This window comes from Semicossyphus pulcher, unplaced genomic scaffold, assembly GCF_022749685.1.
Source record: "Semicossyphus pulcher isolate SPU_LCO1_2020_fin unplaced genomic scaffold, fSemPul1.0.p SCAF_8, whole genome shotgun sequence".
Taxonomy (NCBI): Eukaryota; Metazoa; Chordata; class Actinopteri; order Labriformes; family Labridae; genus Semicossyphus; species Semicossyphus pulcher.
Genome location: NW_027211759.1, coordinates 9,597,924 through 9,619,785, shown reverse-complemented (window position 1 = coordinate 9,619,785; position 21,862 = coordinate 9,597,924). Strand labels below are relative to the sequence as shown.

The 21,862-nt window shown below is 41.9% G+C and overlaps 2 protein-coding genes across 4 annotated transcripts in view; both read left to right on the top strand.

Moving 5' to 3' along the window:
• LOC138612664 (transcriptional enhancer factor TEF-3-like) overlaps positions 1-16,712 on the top strand; it is a 41,265-nt gene extending 24,553 nt beyond the window's left edge. Inside the window, exons 1-11 of one of the 3 annotated variants that reach the window (XM_069686040.1) lie at positions 1,959-2,016; positions 2,096-2,160; positions 3,804-3,875; positions 5,236-5,370; positions 5,609-5,652; positions 5,925-5,986; positions 6,178-6,308; positions 6,708-6,881; positions 12,442-12,582; positions 13,534-13,686; positions 15,782-16,712. In XM_069686040.1, the coding sequence (XP_069542141.1) occupies positions 5,269-5,370; positions 5,609-5,652; positions 5,925-5,986; positions 6,178-6,308; positions 6,708-6,881; positions 12,442-12,582; positions 13,534-13,686; positions 15,782-15,895 (921 nt within the window). In that variant the 5' untranslated portion in view covers positions 1,959-2,016; positions 2,096-2,160; positions 3,804-3,875; positions 5,236-5,268 and the 3' untranslated portion in view covers positions 15,896-16,712. Of the gene's footprint in view, positions 1-1,958; positions 2,017-2,095; positions 2,161-3,803; positions 3,876-5,235; positions 5,371-5,608; positions 5,653-5,924; positions 5,987-6,177; positions 6,309-6,707; positions 6,882-12,441; positions 12,583-13,533; positions 13,687-15,781 lie in introns of those variants that run through there. The other 2 variants (XM_069686039.1, XM_069686038.1) reach the window with 2 other exon arrangements.
• Positions 16,713-18,802: 2,090 nt separating this feature from the next.
• Positions 18,803-20,911, top strand: LOC138612399 (MANSC domain-containing protein 4-like). The gene is made up of 3 exons (XM_069685612.1): positions 18,803-19,022; positions 19,131-19,265; positions 20,049-20,911. Exons 1-3 carry the CDS (start codon positions 18,803-18,805, stop codon positions 20,909-20,911), a joined length of 1,218 nt encoding a protein of 405 aa, XP_069541713.1.
• Positions 20,912-21,862: the final 951 nt, after the last annotated feature.

Below are 21,862 nucleotides of genomic sequence, written 5' to 3'. Positions count from 1 at the left end.
TGGTGGCAATAGAAAGATGGCTGAGTAAGGTTATCGGAGTGAGGCAAATGTGGTCGATGAAGACCTTGTTGTGAAGAAAAATTTGAATTTGTTTGGATTCAATGAGTCAACATTTTTTACAGTGTAAAATATGCCCAACAACGTTTTCACACATTGGAGGTTTTCTCATACCGTGCAGGCCCTATAAATGCCTGTGTGTTTTTACAACCTTAGCCAGTAAACTACAGCTTAAGTTGTGTAGAAGAGGGTGAAAGAGGCCACATGACCATTGCCCTCCGCTGTAACCGGAGACCCTGGACAGGGGTGGGAGGAACAAGCCCAAGATTTACTGCAGGCGTAAAGGCATATTCCATAAACATTGACACACACACCAGCTGCCTGGCTGCCCCACCAGACTGGGCCCCCCTTTGGTCACTGGCCCGCGTGCTCCGTGTCTGTCCCGAGTCCGGTCGGAGGATCGCATGCCTGCAGCCTCCACCTGCTCTGCCAATGTGACCTGTCTGTCAGCAGCGCACAGACGCACACTCACCGCGGAGATACGAGCTCGGCGTACACTCAGAGGGTCAGGCTGAGACTGACGCAAGCTCTCGCACCGACAGATGTATACACTTAGTGATATACTTACACATGCAGTTTTCAGCGATGACACGACTGACAGACTCGACTCTTGCTTTGAACACGTGTGTTTGCGCAATCATTGCATGCAAGCTCTTCCAAATATGTGCACGCACAGCCGTGAACACAGACATATTTTTAGAGGTTAATTAAGCTAATGATACGGTGACTTCAGCACACAGGTATTTGTATGAATATGTGCACAGAGATATACAGTGCATATACAGTTCCTCATTCCTCCCTCTCATGCTTGTTTCGCCCGGCATGCAGAGCAGGCTCTCTGATGATGAGTTATTGGTTAGCTTCGGTAAACATTTTGATTCCTCCACAGCAAAAACATGCTCCTCATTAGCCCGTCACTTTCAGTTCAAGTAAGCCATGGGCAAGATTGTGCTGCTCTGCTGTGTGTTTCTTGACAACAATACAAGAATAAAATCCCTTTCAAAATAAAATACTGTAAAACTGTATCTCACGGTGGTTAAATCTGGGTATTGCGCCATCTTTTCTATTTGTTCTCTTTAGACTTTCCTAATTTTTTAAACTCTTATTTTATATAAGGGAAGTAGTGATGTAGGTGAGATAAAAAAAAAAACAGTATGCAGATATTATAAACCAAATATGTAATTGCAAATACACACCATTCCAGAAATGAGGATAAGAGTAATGAGCCAAATTAGCAGGTATGCAGAGACATAAAATAAACCCACTATTAGTTTTGTAATGTGAATCGGGGTTTATTGCCAAGTAGGTTTACACATACAAGGAATCTGTTTTGGTGCAGAACAATTAACAAAATTAATAAAAAAATAAGTAAATTACTTATATAGAATAACATAAAAAAAAGGCAAGAAGAATAAAAATATAGTTTAAAAAACAGGTATGTTTAGAAAACAGTACAGATGTGCAGGATATTTGTGAGTGCAAAAAGCTTACAGTAAAGTTAAAAATAGAGCAATGTGAACAGACAATATAAAAGTCCAGTGTGCGTCGATGTAACTTCATGTAAGTCTGATTTAGAGTCTTAGCATTTGTGTAATGTTAAGTGACTGTGGGGCTGGATGAGAGTCCGTGTCAAGAAGAGAGACAGGAAACGTGGGGAGTAGAGAGCGGGGGATGACATGCATCAAATGATCGGCCGGGAGTCAAACCTGCGTTCAGTGTGACGAGGACTGTAGCCTCTGTATATAAGCCGCCTGCTCTACCAACTGAGTCAAACCAGCACCTTCTCCAAGTTTAAAATATGAGTTTAAAAGTGCTTATTTATAATGAGTGGAGAGCAGAATTGTTGCCTGCTTTGTCTTATTTTTTCTCATTTTAACCTTTGACCTTTGAAGTCTGCCCAAATTTTAAAGCAAAAACGTGATACAAGATTTAATGTCAAACTGGATATTGACACTGAAGGTAGATTAAATGTGGCTGAAAGTTCTCAAATATTTCTTATCCTGCTTTTTAAATTAATATTGTTTTCCTTTTCTTTCAGGACGAAATGAGTTGATCGCACGGTACATCAAACTGCGCACAGGGAAGACGCGGACCAGGAAGCAGGTAAGTTCTCCGGAAAATGCCATTTGAGGTGGCCCCTATTTTTGGAAAGTCCTCTCCTGCTGAGTGATGCCCCCAACACCCTGGGACCCCCCCTCGGCTTCTGTCTCCCTCCTACGTGGTTTGCTGGACATGACGATTGATTTAGGGCCAGGGCCCAATGCACAGATGCTATAGGATCATGTGTCGGTGTTGTTTCTTCAGCACCTCGTGGATCTGGTGCTTGTTAGACGGGGAAAGAAGCCGGGGAATATGCAGACCTGGATGAGAGACTGAGGCGGGACGGGCGAGGGATTTGGAACTCTATCCTCACTATGGCATCTGATATGGAAGGACTGATGTATGGGCAGTGATGGATCTGCAGAGAGAGCGTCCCTGCTAAGTCATCTGGCACAGGCAAAGTGGGAATGAGAAGAGATGAGTGGAGATGAGAGGAGAAGGGGGGCGGGGGGGATTAGAGATGGATGGTGGGACAGGTCTGAGGGATAGAGGGACACCTGCTGGTCCAACAGCAGGAAACTGATGGGCTGCTGTGTTTCAGTACAGATTCCTATGAATGTATCTGTAACAATAAAGCAACAGTGTTAAGATGCACTGAAATTGTAATGAATTTTTAATTCCAATTAGGCAGGGTTAAAAAAAGAACACAGCTCGAAGGAGCTGCCTTAATGCAAAAGGAACCAAATGCTTATTAAATAATATTAAGTTTACAGTCAAGTCAATGTATATTGTAGCGTTGCGTGGTAGCTAGGTGGATGAAGGAAGAACGAGGAAGAGGCGATGTGCGTTGCTAGCTCAACAGAGCCCAGATTTATAACCTTGTTGCAGCAACAGCTAACCCGAGGCTGAGTTGTTCCCGGAAAAACAACAAACAGCTTCGCTTGCTGCTTTTCTCCTTAGCTCTCGCTCGCTCAACATTCGCTTGTCTTCCCAGAATGCCGAACTCCCGCTTAAAAGGAGCTTCCCTCTCCCGGAAATACTTCTCAGCCAATTAGCCAGTATGGTGGACACCTCAATAAACACCTGCAAAACAACAGCAAATACAAACAGGAAGTTATACGCAGCGTTACAATGTATTTTTTGTAAATCACTTTTTTACAACCCTTCCATAATCTAGGGGATACATGGAAGATGTATACCGTATTGCAGTTCATCCATATCATAAAACCGATGAGGATCAGCATTTGTACTATGGAGCCATAGTTTTGCTTTTGTCTTTTATATCCTCTTCTGAGATATCCGCCTTCCTCCCAATACGAACAAGGCCAAAATGGATTTAAGTTTTTGATCCATAAAGCATTTAAGAGTAACAACAACAACAATGCTTTCTTTTAAAGGTTATTTTAAATGAAAATGTAAATGGTTCAACTTTTGGGGTGCGTTAATGTGCTTTAATTTATCCCATTAGATTTTTTCTTAACAATTAGACCTGACCATTAGGAATCACGTCAAGAACATCTGAAGGAAATCCATGTGAACACAAAAGGTTAAATGGGTTAAAGCCCCCATCAGACAGGTCAGGTCTGCACCCAGACATTCTTACTATGAGGCAACAGCTACGCCCACACAGCACCTATGTTATCTGGAAACATGCCGGTTGAAAGCATTGCTTACCTCTGGTGTGTTGTCTGTTGTGTGTCTCACAGGTATCCAGTCACATCCAGGTCCTCGCCCGACGGAAGGCCAGGGAGATCCAGGTGAAGCTGAAGGTACGCTACGTGAGTCAACTTTCACTTTTTTTTTTACATTCATAAAATGCTGAAGAAAATGTTTGCGCATTTTTATGCACTTTACTGGAAGAAAAGGGAGCAAATTTGGATTTAAAGCAAATGTGTCTGAATCCTACAGCACAGCACAGATTTTGCCACTTGGGCAAGAGGATAACAGTCATATCTGAGTTTAGTGTGTTTGCATTACTCAGGTTTTTACGTCATAATCACACCATGCTGAGGTGAGGTTATTATCATGCTTTTCAGTTAGGCAGCAGACGAGACACAACATTATAACCCTTTATTATTTCCTCTTATAATGAAGTTCCTGTTTTGATAAAGGTTGTGGTTCCCACATCCCTGGCCCCTGCACCGCCATGTTGTCATTAACACAAAGGCACAAACTATTTTAATTGCACCATCTAATTGATGCTACTTTTAAATGGGAAGCTGACACACTTTGATGAAATGTGAACATATTTCAGGGAGCCTGAGGCTCGCTGTAGCGTGCACGGTTATGAACAGGATGCAATTGTCATGGAACAAATTAATCCCTGCATTATTCCTTCCAGGTATTATGTTTGATAAGTACCTTAATAAAAGTTTTCCTGTGCAGCACGCTGAGAGCTAACACATCCCTGTCCCCTCAGTACTTTCTCAGTTTGCATTTCTCATCCACATACGCCCGCATGCTCGCAGGACTCTCCCTCACCTTGGACGGTAGCCACGAGGGTTCAGCTGGCAGGGCCCGGCACCGGTCACAGGGTTGGCCCCTGTCACAGGCCTTTTTTAAATACGTCTTTGGTGTAACTGAGCTCCCGGCCACATGTACCCCCCATATTTCAGCTATGCCCTTGTGTTCGCCAGTTCTAGGAAGAAGAATGCACCCTGTGGCCTTGCCCATTAGGGCTGGGCGGCCAAGGCTTGTAGTCCTCTGTGGTTTGGAAACTGCTGAAGGAGTGGATTGAAAAACAAGACGTGTATCACTTTACAGTAAAGCACAGGAAGACCTTTTTATTTGTATCAAAATGAGCAATTTCGATACAATAATCATCATATTAACATATCACCCTTTATCCTGACTTGACTTCCAGCTTGACCTCCAACAGAAGCTACTTGTCATCACTAGCTCGCCCCTGCCAAAGCAATAAACTTAACTCTTGACCCAAAGGTCCTTGACTGTAGTATCAGCTTCTCCTCAGCTCCCCGCCTGGCAGGGATTCACCCATGAAGCAAGCTGGCCTCGGCCCTTCACTTCCCCTTTTAGGGCTGTGCTTGTGTGATGTGGGGCGCAGACTTAAAAGGAGTCTGATAAGTGCCCTGTCTTTATGCATGACTGTCTGTTTGTCTCGCCCCTTCCTCTCCGCAGGACCAAGCTGCCAAAGACAAGGCCCTGCAGAGTATGGCTACCATGTCCTCAGCACAGATCATCTCACCCACCGCTTTCCAGAACAAGATGGCTCTCCAGGGTCTGTCCAGGCCGGCTTACCCCACTGCTGGTGGAGTGAGTCCCTTATATGTGTCCCCTACATCATCTTAGGCTGAGACTTCCCTAATTTGTTTAGATTTATGAACCTGTAGTTTGGCCACAGGGTTTAAGCCCCCTTAAAGAGGTGCTGTATTTTATATGTTCCATATGTGTGTCAAAATAAGACACATTTATGCTTTTTGTTTCTTTCTCTCTTTAATATATAAGAAAGATGGAGGCGTATAATATAGTTTTCTCTCTTTTGTTCTCCCAGTTTTGGCACGGGGCTCTCCCAGGACAGCCAGGAGGCCACGAAGAGTGAGTCCCGTCCAGTGTGCATGAGTCATGTTCTCATGTGATCAGCTTATTAACCATCAGATAAATTTCAGTCAGGAACTGAATCTCAGAACAAATTCATACATATCAGTTCAATTATAAAGAAATGTCTTCAGCTGTCTGACATTCAGCACCGCTCTCTGCCCCCTGCGTCTTAAGGGGTCAGGCGGTCCAATTAGTACATGAGGAGGGGTCATGAGGCCGAGACGGTGCATAACATGCCTCTCCCTCTCTTGTCTGCCTCCTCTCTGCAGCATTAAGCCCTTCTCCCAGCAGAGTTACGCCATGCAAGCGTCCGGCCCGACCCCCATAACAGGTGGGTGCTCCTTCTCCCCCCGCCCGCTGTGTTGACAGAGCGCTGTCATGCCGGCAAAGTGATGAGACAACCCAGCTTGTGATGAAGAGCTCAGAGAAATAGCTGCAAAATCATTGCATTGTCTTTTAATGTTTTTACATTGTCACACTCACAGACCACACATTTACGCACTCGTTGGCCTCTCTCTGCAGGTTATGAGAGCACAGCAGGGCTGTCCATGTCTCCCGGTGCCCCCCCTTGGCAGGGTAGAAGTATTGCCAGCTCCAAGCTGCGAATGCTGGAGTTCTCCGCCTTCCTGGAGCAACCTCAGGACCCAGAGACTGTGAGTAGACAAGACAAGAGATCACTTTGGATCATCTATAGTCCATAATGATTTTTCCTTAGTGACTCAGTGCATCAGATCAAAAACTCATGTTATACACACATTTTTTATTCCTCAGATTTTCCTTTTTTAAAAAGTAAATTTGCTTAAAACTGCACAAAAGACTTCATAAAACACTTGACACAGAATGCATACTGTAAGTGTAAAGTAAAGGGTGTAGCCATTGTAACAGGTGATGGGATATTACAATAAAATATGATTCAATGGAACAGAAGGCCCGATGCAACAGATGCTTCGAGCGCCTAACAGTGCACCTGGCATTGATGGCACCTTACCAAACCGGACACTTGTCATTTTTTGGCTCTGCTCATCTCCTGATATGCGCTCCTGTCTCCGCAGTTCAACAAGCACCTGTTTGTGCACATCGGCCAGTCCAACCCAAGCTACAGCGACGCCTATCTGGAGTCCGTGGACGTCCGGCAGATCTACGACAAGTTCCCGGAGAAGAAAGGAGGCCTGAAGGAGCTGTTTGACAAAGGGCCGCACAACGCCTTCTTCCTCGTCAAGTTCTGGGTAACAAATTTTTGTGCACACTTCCTTCTCCTCCTTTCACTGCCGTCAAGTTAATTTCAGTTCATTCCAAATATTTCTAAATCACTAACTTCAATTAAAAACCCATTTAAGCTCAGGAAAACACTCCGAGCATATAATCGTTCCCGAGTCATGGAGGTGATAAGAGAGTACAGTGAATACTCTTGTTAATGTTTTGTAGCACCTGTTGGCCGTTAAAGGCCTAGCGGTGTTAACTGTGTTGAGATAGCTTTAGCGTTGGAGTTAAAGGAACTTAAGTGCGAGTTAAAGCCAGAACGAATGGAAAGTCTTTGCTCCCATGACCTGATTGTTTGGTTTATATGCCAGCAAGGAAAGGCAGCGCTGCACAGCATGCATCAGGCGTGGGTGTACGTGTCTGTCCTGTGTGTGTGTGCGTGAGATTGTGTGTGACAGCAGCCTTGGGGAGAGTGGCAGGCCTGATCTTTCACTAGGGGAAATATGAGCCCAGGCACCTGTTTCTGCACCATTAGACTGAGTCCAACCCTTATGCCCCCTCCCCATATACTTATTTATAGATAAGCTCCCTCAAAACATACACGCACACACAGACAAACACACACACCCCCACCCTCCCATTACACACCGATAGAGTTCATAGTGAAACACAATGACAAAGTAAACTTGAGATACAGGAAGTCATTTTTTGATATTGAAAAAAGTGAAAATATCCAAATTTACAACATAAAAATGTCATGAAGAAATGAAGGGAAAGGGAGACACTGATAGATGAGGAGTACGCCCACTCTGTCTCCACTGATCTAGCCACCTTGCCTTCCCCCTGACGAGACCTTTGGTATTTGTATCATGTACAACATGTACACACTCACAAACCAACCCTCTTCTTTACATCCAGCCGGCTCCTCCCACCACACTTACAAGACATTCACTCTGCACTCAAGTGACTCGATAATAATCCACGGCATCTCATTCAAAAGTTTGCCGACTCTTTATTTTGTTGGTTTTAAAGTGTAGGTCATGTTTTGATTGTACATCTAATCCTGGGAAGCCATGTCTCAATGAGAAGGTTTAATAAAGGTTAAAATATATTGAAAATGTCAGATAATTAAAGAATTATTCACACTCACTACAGTTACAGAATTTCTGTACTACTTCCTGATATTTGAATGTTTGATGAGAGATTCTACTAGGGCTGAAAATATCTAATTGCGATTATTTTGACTTATATTTAAATTTCAATATGATTTGCGATACTAAAGGGAATTATCTTTTTCACATCATTAAACTCATTTTCACTGAGAAACATTAAAAGGATTTTGGTGTGAATTTTTTTTTTACGGTGTCTATACCGAACAAATACATTTTATACTTTAGTCTGTGAATGCAGCACAATATTTAAATCAAAATGGTATTTTAAAACACATTTTAAATCACCTTTAACAAATATTGCACCTCTCGCAATTTGAAAATTGCCTTCGATTAATTGTTCAGCCCTAGATTCTACCAAAATCCTGAAAACGATAGCCTGATGGTTCTGACTCTTGAATGCTTAATATTTATCTCTAGGGGACAAAAAGAGCGCTGTCAGAAATGAAATAACGTTGTATTTTTCTTTTGCAAGCTCATGAAAATGCATTAGTGTTCAACCTCTCGACTAATTTAACCTGTGGATTAAGTGTGCACAGTGTCTTCTCAGTATAAGGAAACTCCTCCTGTTCGGTGCTCAAATTCTTCCTAAAAATTAGCATTACAGATAATACATGACACAGTAATAATCAATCTTATACGCTGTGTACAAAAGGTCAAAATTTAATGTTGGTATTTTGCATGCCAAAGGAAATATTGAACTGTATAAAAATTGCCTTAAATACTGTCTCAATACAAAACAATATGAACTGGGAAAAAGGGTTGCACATCTCACTCTTTCTCAATTTGACCCAACCACAGTATTGACAACAACACTGCTAAACAAATCTTTTTCAAAGACGCTCAACTGAACAATCTGCATGTGCTTAGAAAGAGTCCTGTGGACTACTACTGTGGTGACCTACTACTGTGTAGCAAACATGCTGGTGCACACTCTGGGCACAATGTAAATTATTCACTCTACTATGCGTGCAGGATAGATTGCAAAATCCTGAACCTTGCTGGACCTAAATAAACTCCTCATGTGCATTATGCCTGTCATTCTCTTTGCCTTCTATAACCTCCCTGTTGAATTCTGGGCGACTGTTTCAGAAGCACCTGAGTCTTAATTGTACTGCACGGCCAGCAAGGTGACACAAACACACATCAAGCTTAAGGATCCTTTAACTTCTGTGGTTTGGCGAAAATGGAGTTTGGTTTCTGATGGTGAAGATGCACCGAGAAAAATGATGTCAAACTATCATTTCACACTGTTCTACTCTGTGAAACATGATGGCGATCCCCGCTCTGATTCACTTTGTCAAAGATGTATTCTAACAAGGCCACTCGTAACTCGCGAAGCAGATGTATAATATAGCTTTAAGTGTTGTGCTCGTGAGTGCCAGAGACTATGAATGTCAAGTTCAAAGCACCGCCATTGCAATCTCATGCCGCCACACGTATGTATGACATTACCACTCTCACATGTTTGAGTGTCACATTATTTATTGTGGGGAGATAAAAGACATTGGTGAGTGACACCATTTTGGACGTAGTCTCCTCCGGTCCTTGGAGCGAGCAGCTGGTCAGCATGGCATTTGATTCACAGCGTGAGGGGGAAGAAGGGGGATGAGTCGCCTCGCCATATATCATAAAGAAAAATAGAGCAAGACGGCAATAAAGACTACAAGATAGAAATAGAGACACCGACGGTGTGAACAAGAGATAGCAGGAGAAATGGTGGGTGGCATGTAACCAACAAATCATCAGTGAAATATTATACTCTCTTGATTCATGTCGGAGCCCAGTGGAGTCAACAGTTATGACATGTGCAAGTCCCCGCTAGAGGAAAACAAGCTCATAACACTGTCCCCTCTCGGTCTGTTCATCTTATCGTATCCCAAGGGGGTCTTTCAATTCTCAAGGCATCCATGACGAAATACAGAAATGCTACACAACAGAAACTGAAACAACAAGAGAAGATGCTCCTGGCCATGAAAATAAGCAAAATGAAATCCTCAACACATCTGAAAATCCGATAACTTTATTTACACCGTCATAAAAGAGCAGAAGAACCAACGTGATGATACCGCAGTGATACTGCCACATGGCAGGTCATGACTCGGGGGTGTGCTGAGGCGCAGGTTGGCCTGGTGATGGTGACAGGCGGCTGGCCAACCTCCAAAGCTATGGCGTACTCGATTGAATTTCCAGCAAACCTCCATGTCGGCCGCTGGCTGCCCTGCCCCTCTCCCCACCGTCCTCCTCGGCCCTCAGCGCCCGTGGCCCTGTCCTAACGGATTGTCTCACGCCTTTGAAGTGCCGAGGGAATCCGATTTGAGCCGCCTCTGCTAAATTGTTACACAGCCAGCCTGCCCACCGTGATCTAATCAGCCAATTGCACGCTGCTGATTGTAATTGGATGAATTCCCTCGCAGGCTGTTAGGGAAGCAGGGAATGGCGGTTCGGGGAGGGTCACTAGGCCCCAGGGATGAAGACAAATAGAGGAATTACATGAGCCAGGGATGAAGATGAACGGGGTGATGAAGGGATGAGAGGAGGCTGAGCGGTGTCTCAATGGCCCATTAGGAGACATGAGCCCGACAGGGGAAAAGGTAAACAGCCAAACTGTCAGACTGAGGAGACGGCGCCTCAGTCTGATCCAAAATCAGATTATACCTGCCTGTGAAACTAGAGGGAGGATCAGAGATAGGTGAATCTGCATGTGGATGAAGAAACGTTACAATGTGTTGCCTTTAAATTGAATTTCTGAGGTCATATTTTTGACACAGGTAGTCGAGTGCAAGGAGTGCGACTTGTTTCGGTTGACGCTAGGTGACTGACAACAAAAAAGAGACTTCTTTTTCACATGGCGAAGGATTTTATTTACTGCTTTTAACACAATGTTAAGAAAGGAGTAAAAAATATGTAGAAACCATTGGCTCCAACCATTTTCCCCTGATGTCACACTCTATGCTAGTGTCTTGGTGCTGTGTCACAGGTTGTAAATTCTGTAAATGTTGGAAATCTAACAATTGGTTATAACTCTTCTTAATCAATGGTCAACTGTAAATAAAATTGATATTGAAAATCAGGAGGGACATCTGGCCATATTTCAAGTTACAACATGTTTGATTAGCCATTGGCTACCTTTAGACAACAGCTAATACTAGCATTAAACCATTCCAAGCTAACATTACCGTTAGCTAGGATTTTTTAGCAATCCTATTGTATTGTGTAAAGAATACAAAACAGTTATGTTAGCTTTTAGCCACTTCTTAGCTAACGGAAATATTATCTAGTATGCGCTGAATGTAAGCCATTTTCTGTGTTCCAGGTTGTAAATCCTGTAAATGTTGGAAATCTAACAATTGGTTATAACTCTTCTTAATCAATGGCCAACTGTAAATAAAATTGATAGTGAAAATCAGGAGGGACATCCAGCCATATTTCAAGTCACAACAACATGATTAGCCCTAAGCTACTGTTAGACAACAGCTAATGCTAGCAATCAACCATTCATAGCTAACATTACTGTGAGCTAGGACTTTTTGCCACTTCTATTGTGTAAAGACTACAATAGTAATATTAGCTTTCAGGCACTTCTTAGCTAATGTTATTTAGTAAGCGGCTAAATGTTAGCAATTTTCTGACCGTTGCTAATGTGTTAGCATATGTTGCTCATCTTGAAAAACAGCCCGATGTCGCTCCTTATTTTCATTGTTCATTGTCTTTTCAGTTGCTGATCAAGATGTGGTGAAATGACAACGATTTGTAAAATAACCTTAATTTATGTGACTTAAAACCTTAAACACGTTGTAACAGCATTTGAGCACCCCACCCTGACCATGACGTCAGAGGAAAATGGCCGCCTTAAGAATTTGGTTAACGGGCAAAATTACATGGGCTTCATTTAAAATGTCTGTATCAGTGCTATGAAGTGAGTTCTTAAAAAATGTAGTATTTGCATGAATGCAGTCGCCAAGATCAAAATATTCTTCTGTGCTATCGCAAGACATAAAACACACACTCACACACAGTGATACACAGCATCTTGGGAATCTTCAGGATGGATTTAACAGGGTTATACTGGGTTAACAAGGATCGGAGCATTGGATGCCTCTTGGCTTTACAGAGAATCACTCTCGAGCTTTGTTGAGCCGTAACACTCTTAGTGAAACCTTTGTCACACTGACACATGTTCCTTGAGATGCATATCTGGGAGCACAACCTGATATTTTGTTGTAGATTATGGAGCTGGTACTGTATATCCTTGAGCTTTTGGATGCTCAGAGTGGAGCAGGGTAGCTACTAGGCTGCAAATTCTCCTACATGCTCACACACCACCAGACTGAAAGCAAGGTTCCTTTACGGTCAGACTGACAGGTATATATTGGTGTTAGGTAATCCTGACTTGTTATCTGTCTCTTCTTTCTAGGCGGACCTCAGTGTAAACCTGCAGGATGACAGCAGCTTCTTCTACGGTGTTTCCAGTCAGTATGAGAGCTCTGAGAACATGATTATCACCTCATCCACCAAAGTCTGCTCCTTTGGCAAGCAGGTGGTGGAAAAAGTAGAGGTAAGACAATGCAAATAAAAGGGTTATCGAGAATAATGTTCTAATTTTAAACTTGTACAATATTGTATGCTATTATCAGACACTATAGTTTGATAGTATGGTTTAGATTCTGTACTATTTTTTATGTTCATCATTTTAAGTCATATTCAGTTGATGTCATTTTTTGCACTATTATTTGACAATTTTTTCCCTGGAAAATTACATATATTTTAATAGTTTAAAGTGGTTTTTAGCTCTCCAACCATTCCTCATAATGTCTGGCATCTGGCGTCAGTTTCTTGTTCTAGGATAGTAGAGTTCCCAGAGAAATCAGCACTATAGAGTATATACACTTTGTGGCCACAGTTCAAGAAGCTTGCATCACAGGTTGCCTGATAAAAGTGTGATATTTCCACATTAAGAGGTCATGACCATGTCAAAAACCACTATTATCACCACGAGGAGTGAATAACTGCTGCTGGTTGGGACGGATTCCAGTCAATTATCACTGATCTGTGGTCAGGAAACTGACATCATTCACAAATCTCCCCAGCATGAGTAACTGTTATGCTTCCCGTTAACTGGACACAATAAAGGCCCTGCCCCCAACTGCTGCTGATGGATTGTACAATATATAAACACATACACACACACATCCCTGCATAGAGCCATCTGCCTCAGAAAGCAACATGATATTTAATGGGTTCATTATTTGATTATGGTTGTCACGAGAAATATGTCCTTTCTGGCATGCCATATGCTGCATTAGGTGTATTATATTACACACATTACAGCCTATATCATAGATGTTTAATCCAATGTATTTTATTGAGTTTCAGTGGATTAGGCATCCCCATTTTTTTACAGTAGATTTTACATTTCATCCTGCAATGTGTTTTTAATTCTCTTTTCACATGGTCTGTGCTCTGATATATTGCTCATTGTTTTTATCGTCTATTGTTTTTTTGCTAGACGGAGTATGCACGTTTTGAAAACGGGCGCTACGTGTTTCGAATCCACCGCTCCCCGTTATGTGAATACATGATCAACTTCATCCACAAGCTGAAACACCTGCCGGAGAAGTACATGATGAACAGCGTACTGGAAAACTTCACTATCCTACAGGTACACACAGGAATCAGGAATATACAGTGTGTGTGTGTGTGTGTGTGTGCGTGTGTGTGTGTGTGTTTGGAGCCTGGGGATTCAGATATACAAGTATTCTAGGATCTAAAAGGATGTTTTATAGTTTTTGAAAATGCATTTCTTTTTCTTGCCAGTTTTTGTTGCTAGTTACAGTAGAGGATCGATACCACTCTTATACCTACAACTGAAATATAAAGCTAGCGAGCTGCTGGTTAGCTTAGCTTAGCATAAAGACTAGAAACTAGAGGAAACAGCTAGCCTGTTTTTTTTCAATGTAAAAAAAAAAACCTTCACCCATGAGCAACTCTAAAGCTCACCTAAAATGTTAAAATGTTTTATCTTATTGTTAACAATTGTAAAAACAACAAGTGGTCGTTTTCAAGGGGTCAGGAAGACAATTTTTAAGTCTTGTTGTTAGCGTTAGCTCGCCAAGGTACCAGCAGAGATCATGAAACCATGAATATGAAAAGATATGAAAGATATAAAAGATCTAACTCTATTGCAATTCATTTATTTAAAAGGACCTATGCATTGTTTGCTAGTATCGCTAGTTCACTAAACTCTTGAAAAAAACAAGACAACAAAGAAGCTAATTTGTCTTGTGTGACTACAAGTTTAGCAGTGGGATAACCTTGGAATAATTTACTAGCACTCCCAAGTTTGAAAATTGATGGTCTTCTGTCCATTCTTCCTACATTACCTGAATGCAGCATTAGAGGTGCTGGTAGGCAATATTTTAGTCTTTGTAAAGAGCCAGGCTAGCTATCTGCTCTGTTTTCAGAGGCAAGCTAAGCTAAGCTAATCAGTAAGAGTGCAAGTAGAGTGTATTTTACGAAATGTCAAATCATTGCATTAAAAACCATTTAAGAACTTGAGTAGAGATGTTTTATCATGGTTTTATCAGCTCAGCGGTTAAATTGACGGCCTGTGTACAGAGGCTAGTCCTTGATGCGGCGGCCCCGGGTTCGACTCTCACCCTCGGTCCTTTGCAGCGTGTTGTCCCCACTCTCTCTTCCCCTGTTTCCGACATTATCCATTATCCTCTTTCTCAATAAAGGCATAAGGCCAAAAATCATCCTATTCATTTTTAAGCAAATGAAAAATGCTAATGTTAAGCTAGCTCAGAAAATGTTACTTGTGTTGAACATAGATGACAGCTTAATTTAATTAGGATATAAATCATTGTCTTCAACACGTTCATGCTTTGAAACACATTCATTGTCCTTCATCATTCATGTACTTCCATACATACTATGAGAACTCATATAGCACAAGGCCACATGGTACTAAGTGCTTTTTTTCTCAATCTTCAAGTGCTTTTTGCAGGCGTCCCACTGTCGTAACGCGTGTGAAACTGAAAATAAAATGCATGAGGTTGTTTAACAGCTGGCAGCTATTTTCCCCTGCCTATTCAAAAAGCAATTTGTATGGTTTCTTGCAGAGCTGAAACATTTTGTCCATTCCACTGCATGTTGGACTTTTCTGACTGAAGTGAATAGAGCGGAGTGTATGACCATGGTAACAAAGTGGTCCTCAACACCGGGGTTCAGAGACATTGGTGTCCCTTCCATTGGCGGCTGCATTCCTACTTGCCCAGGAACAATGAGCATATTGAGCCCACTCTGACGACTACATGGCAGCATGTCATTAGGTTTCTCAATGGGCTGATTTAGCTCATATTAGCCATGAACGGCTCATTAACACACGCACATGCACACACACACAGACAACAGATGCATGCACCCACAGATTCCACATTGCAAGGCTGAGCACAATAGATCGATATGCCTCATGTAACAAGTGCTGTGTTCAATGCAACATAATGAAGTGGTGAAATTGTGTGCTTGTTTGTGTTTGTTCATTGTGATGTATTTGCAGATACTTAGAATAACAGATCATTTTGACAATGGAGATCATGTACTCATGTAACCACTCTGCAAAGGACTGCATACCTCTCTGCAAAAACAAAAAAATGTGAAGAGATATTATTAACAGTAAAAGTGTGTAGCCAAGGTAAGCTCGGTTTTCATCCTTCACAGCATGACTGAACAGGACCTTGTGTGTTTGTCCACAGGTGGTGACTAACAGGGACACACTGGAGACGCTCCTGTGCATAGCATACGTCTTCGAGGTGTCCACCAGCGAGCACGGCGCACAGCATCATATTTATAGGCTAGTCAAAGACTGACACCGTGTGGACTTACCTGCTCTAGACCCATTGTAGCACCTCAGTGAGCAACTACAGTAAACAAAGGACTACTTCCTCCTTAAGCTTAAAGCTGAAACCACACAAGTCAGTCAGGAGCTCAGAGAAACACTGGCTTTGTTAGCGTGCCCAGGAACATTACTACTACTGCGGAGGAAGAGGAGGATTTGGGATTGAGGAAGCTGAAACAGGCTTTTCTGAAAAGCAGCAAGAAAAGAAACAGAAAAGGACCATGATACGCGGTGGTCTCTATACCAAAGGAGCCAAACCAGACCTGCATGAGAAAGTTGTTGAAAGTTGTTGGTGTTTTTCATCTCATTTTATTGTGCTTGTTTTTGATTTAGATTCTTTACACTCATGCATGTGCAGGGGATGTTTGCTACAGGAGTTGGGCTGCCTCAGGGTGCCACCTAGTGACTTAAATATAAATAACAACAGGGAAATATAATATCAGTAGACTGAGAATCCCTCCTTTGCACATCCATAAAAATATCACTGTTTTTGTGCCATTCTTTGTGTTATTTGAGTAATTCTGTACAGTGCCACATCCACCTCCTCTAAACAGAGTTATGAAGAAAGGAGGCTAAAATGATTTAAAAGAATTATTGTATTCACTTTGTTTGATGTTAATTGTTAAATGTTTCTTGTATTGTCTTAATGTTTTTGATTGAAATGATCTGACTACAACAAAAGGCACATAATAACTGCTAACTTGAACCAGATTTAGATCTGTAAGCTGATTACAGAGGTTGTCTGTGACTGTAACTTGCCCTGAAGTGTCAGAGAAAATACAAGTGTTTCTTACATAGCGCCTCTGTCACTGAGTTTGTTGTGTTCTGTTCAAATGTTGCAAAGGAATGCAATACATGGCCTACTCATACTGGTGTATATATCATGTTACACTGTTACAATTTTATTTAGCAGAGGCTTTTGTCCAAAGCGACGGAAATCTGAGATGTGTAGGATTCTGTCCTAAATGATCACACTACTGCAGTTACTGATTGTTACATCTCAGAAAGCGATCGTGCATCTTGATAACTTGAGAAATCTTGGCACATATTCAGTTCATATTAATTACATTCTTAGTTACTTTATCATCATAGCTAAATATGATACATTTAAAGGTGAAAATTGCTGATGCACAACATGCAGAAGAGTGTTTCTGTAGATCAGACAAGTTGGACGATGTTAGTGATGATTAATGATATAGTATAACTAATTACAAACAGGTTTAGGTATTTTACACTTCAGAGAAGACAAAAGTAAATGTATTCAAAGGTTTCTGTATGAATCGTAAATCTGTGCATTCCATTTTAGGCCATAGTGCAGCACACAAAAAGCAAGCACAGTAGAAAGAGGAGTTGTTTGCAGGTGCAAATGATGGAATTTGGTTGTGGATGGTGGAGACAGCTACAGGGAGACATCAGAACACGAAAAGGTATGTATCTTAAGATTTAACTTACAATAAGTTTTAGTGGCTTGTGCGTAATAACTATGTCAACAATGTCGAAAAGATTGTGAAAAATGCCAGTTGTAAATTCTCAGGGGCAAACTGGACATCTTCAGATTGCTGTGTTTTGAGTGAACGGTTGAAAAAATCAAAATACTCTGACGATAAAAACAAGAAGTAAGGCTTAACATTTAACAGGTCTCTCGTCTTGCGCCAAAATTTGTCTCTGATATCCTGAATGCATAAAATCCTTAACATAAGTATAGTACGTATCGTAAACTCGTGTATGAAATTGAAGTAACAGTTGCTGTTTGTCAGAAGTGACCACTGCCATCTGGTGGTGTTAAGATGTAATTACACTTTTCCTAAGACTCTTGTATAAAGGCCACTATATAAAAATGCCAGAACAAACCCATATAACCCTCCAATGTCTATTCCAAACCAAAGAATATGTATTGGTGTAAATCCCCACAAAAAAACCCAACAAAAAACGACTTTGTCACAGGGCAGGATATTTATTTAATAGTACTATAGCATATCCTCAGCAGTCTGGCACTCCATAAACTCATTATCCAATAAGGTACTTTCATCTCCTTTCAGTTCTCAGGTGTAAACGGAAAACATGGAACTGTGGCCGAGAGACGTACTCACAAAAGGTGTGAGAAACAGCCCAACAGGTGTAAGAGTTCCAATACCGGGCAGCAATGGACTTACTGTGGTAATCCCATTTAAAAGAGTTCAGGCAGATTGGTGCAGTTATGGCAATCCGCTCTGAGGAGGCTTCTGACCAGATGCCAAAAACAAACAGAGGTAACAGACCTCTTTATATAAAAAATGCTCCCATGCACGTATACAGGGTTGGACAAAATAAAGGGTTAATCTTTCTGTATTCAATTCAACAACACTACAAACTATAGCTTTGAAAATGGCTCCGGGGGTGGCCAGGAACAGGTACTGGAAAATACGAAGATTGAGATTGGACTGTAATTTACTTTTATTAATTTATCTTAATTTGTACTTTTTTTGGATTACTTCCTTGTAGTGACAACGCTTGAGAGCTATTTGAGCACAGGGCTTATTCTATATTGCTAGGTGTGTTATGGTGCCCTGTGTATTTCTGTGATATTCATGAAGCCTTTTGGATACTGGAACTGACTTGTATGAGAATAGTTTCGCAGATTTGTTGTTATTCGTTTAAATTGCAGTCATTATTAAAAATGTAAAAGTACAAGGTGCCATTCATTCAGGGCGGGGTCTCGTCCTCCTGCAGGTGCGTGTGTGTGTGTGACACACCTGTCCTGGAGAGGGACTGGCACCAGTAAAACCAGACCACTGCTGGCTCCCCTTCATGCCTGTCAACTCCCAGTAATCAGCCTCTCAGATATGTCGATGCTCCATCCAGGTTGTAATTTAACATGGTCTGATTTATACCACGCGCAATGAACGTCACATGGGGCTTGCTGACGGTTTTGGGTCTGGTGTGCCACACTGAGTCCAGGTGCTCACCGACCTCTTACTACAAGAACTGCTGGATCAAACGCTTCCCGGGGATATTCATCAACATCGAGGAGTCTCAGAGGAGAGGAGCTCAGCTTTTAAAGAGTTACCAGGAGGAGACGGCGCTCAAATGCAGCCGCACGTGCTGCCTAACGAGAAACTGTAAGTAATTGTTCTGGATTAAAATCACGCAAATATTGACAATGAAGTGGAATTCAATATACCCCGTTTTTACCCATCCCACCCTAATTTAACGTTCTTCTTCATTAGTTTCCTGTAATCTGGCCATATTTCACTATGATACCTCCCATGAAAACGTGAACTGCTTCCACCTGCACTGTCCAACGCTGGAGAGCTGTATCCTCAGCCACAGAGGCAACGTTGTTCTTTACAATATCACGAAGGGTAAGTCAAGTTAAGTAAAGGATAGGTAGCCTACTGAAAAGTCCTCTTAATGCTCAAATTTACAATGATGTTGTCTGTGGATATACTTTAGATTGTCTCCCTGTATGCAGGTTGAATATTAATAGGATACAATCAATAAATCTTATGAATTTAACTTTCCTAGATGTAAAATACTCGTGGTACAAAATATTACTACTACTTGCGTAATTCTTGCGTACTATTTTAAAGATACCTTTGAGTATCCCCATTTTTCAACACCTTATATTTCTAACCACATGTATTTCAGATGGAAATATTGTACCTTTAATCCAAACATTTATTTGATCATAGTAGTTTCCAGTTACTGTGCAACTTTAAACGTTGTTACTATTCCAACAGTGACCAGCTATTACAATAAAATGGTACTTACACACTAAAGCAAGTAATGAAAATCCAATTGTACAATATAAAACAGCATAACAAGTAATGTACATTTATCTCTTATACTTAGAGTACATTTTTCTACCAATAGGCTTGCTTATATACCTTTGCGTACGTATTGTTTTAAATGCATGACTGATTTTTTTCAGTGGGGGTATTTCCTATACGCAAGAATAAAAATTACTTTTAGTACTACTTCTTAAAGTAATGTTAATAAAATATTTTAAATATTAAAAAATAAAAATGTGGCCCTAATGATTATTCATAATACAACACTTACATACAATACACTTTTTAAAATTGCAATATGTTTATATGGTGAAAAAAACAACAACATGTGAGAGTCATGACTTTGTGTCCTAGGAGTGGATCCTGACCTGCTGGTGTTTGGAAAGTACTTCACCTCAAATGTCCGTGTGTTACCCCACCACTACGGCCGAGTGAACGCCTCAGAGCCGCTGCCCTCGGACAAACGACATTTCAATTATCCACCTCTGCCCGCTGCACTGCCTTTGACTTCTGCACCCACAGTTAAACCTCCCACCTCAGCCAGCACAGTGCTCACCACCACCACCACCACCTCTTCTACTCCCGAGAGCACCAGTCAGCCATCAACAGTTCCCACAACTGCAGCTGACTTATTTTCAACTCCAGAGACTCCACTCGCTTCAGAGAACCATGTGCAAACATCAACCCCAACCATCTCGACCACTTCTCCTGCCCCCAGCTTTACTGCGCCTCCTTCATCCACAGCAGCAACCACCCTCAGCCCACACAATCCCAAGACCACTCCTGCCTTTTTCACCTCAACTGCACAGCCCTCCACTACCCCTACTCATCACCACAGCACCACCTTTTCTCTGTTAGACACCAGCCCTCCAACTTCAACCAACCTTATGGGTAATATAGAGAGCAGCAAGCAGTACCCTAATGACACCAAGGGCAGCCTGGGGAGGAACCACACTGCAGGCGGTGAGGCGGGTCAGGGTGTCAGTGCAGAGGACACCATTGGGAGTTTAGAACCTGAGTGGCACGTAGCCACTCACACCGTGCTGGTTGCAGTGGCCGTGTGTATCACAGTGCTGCTGAGCTGCTGCTGCTCCTTCCTGCTGGTGGTGAGCTGGAGGGGTCAGAGGAAGAGGATGGGACGATACAGGACATCGTGGAGAGGGAAGAGGGGGTCAATGCGTCTGATAAAGTACGTGCTGGTCAGAGAAAACACCTGAAAGTGAAAAAGGATATTTCTCTTTTGTTTGGAACTGTGTTAAAGTCAAAGCTCTTTTATTGTTTTACTTTAATCGCAAGGACGTTGCTTTATGTTGCTTTTTGTTAAGCAGGTGAAAATCTAGGTTCTGATGCATTGAGGTCATAATTGCTTTTATTTAAAGTTATAATCTCGAAGATCTGTTTCGTTCTCTTTGGCGGCACCTTGATAGACGGTAATTGTTGGAGCACACTTCCCAGATATCCAGACAGTGTCGCATGTGAGACGTCCACAGTTTGCTCTAGTTGCGATTTTCCTTTTTTGTTTGCCTTCATCTTTCTTTGGATTGTCACTTATTTTTGAAGTTGTATCTGTAGTCATCGATCTTTTCTTTGTTTGTTCAGCCATAGTAGATTACTGTTTACTCACAACACTTGCAGAGAGCGGAAAAGCAGCCGCTTAGCTCCGCCTACCCTCTCTGGCAGACCAACCACTGCTGGCTGATGGAAAACACGCCACTAACTGGGCGCCGCTTGTGATTGTTTTCCGTGAAAGTCGCCACAGACACCCAGTCTGTGATACTGCAAATGCAAAGGCTTTCATCAGTGGGCCATAGGCTCAAACGGCGATTGATAGTGACGAAATCTTTGAGATTATCACTTTAAAAAAGAACGGGATTTGGTGGCTGATATTAGATTAAACTGATATTGATGCCAAACCTGAAGGAATTTAGCCAGTTGTCTATGCTGGTTTCAAGTTGGACTTAATGGGCGTTTTAAGGGTTGTTAAGCTCATAAACAACACGTGAAGAAGGACCACGTTTTGCCTTCAGTGTTTAACCGTCCCGCAGTCCAGAAGATCTCCTTAGTGCATTGAGTTTCTATTGATCCAAAAGTGCACAAACTACAGAGCAAAAACTTCCTTAGAAGGGTGAAGTACTTTTCAACAACCTGCTGCTGAAAGCGTCCTTTCA

What these genes read in the sequence shown, in the direction of transcription:
- LOC138612399 (XM_069685612.1), top strand. Translation starts at nt 18,803, where the DNA reads ATGAACGTCACATGGGGCTTGCTGACGGTTTTGGGTCTGGTGTGCCAC. An exon ending in GTGCTGCCTAACGAGAAACT is followed by an intron (nt 19,023 to 19,130) that starts GTAAGTAATTGT and finishes CTTCTTCATTAG; the next exon opens with TTTCCTGTAATCTGGCCATA. An exon ending in TCTTTACAATATCACGAAGG is followed by an intron (nt 19,266 to 20,048) that starts GTAAGTCAAGTT and finishes TTTGTGTCCTAG; the next exon opens with GAGTGGATCCTGACCTGCTG.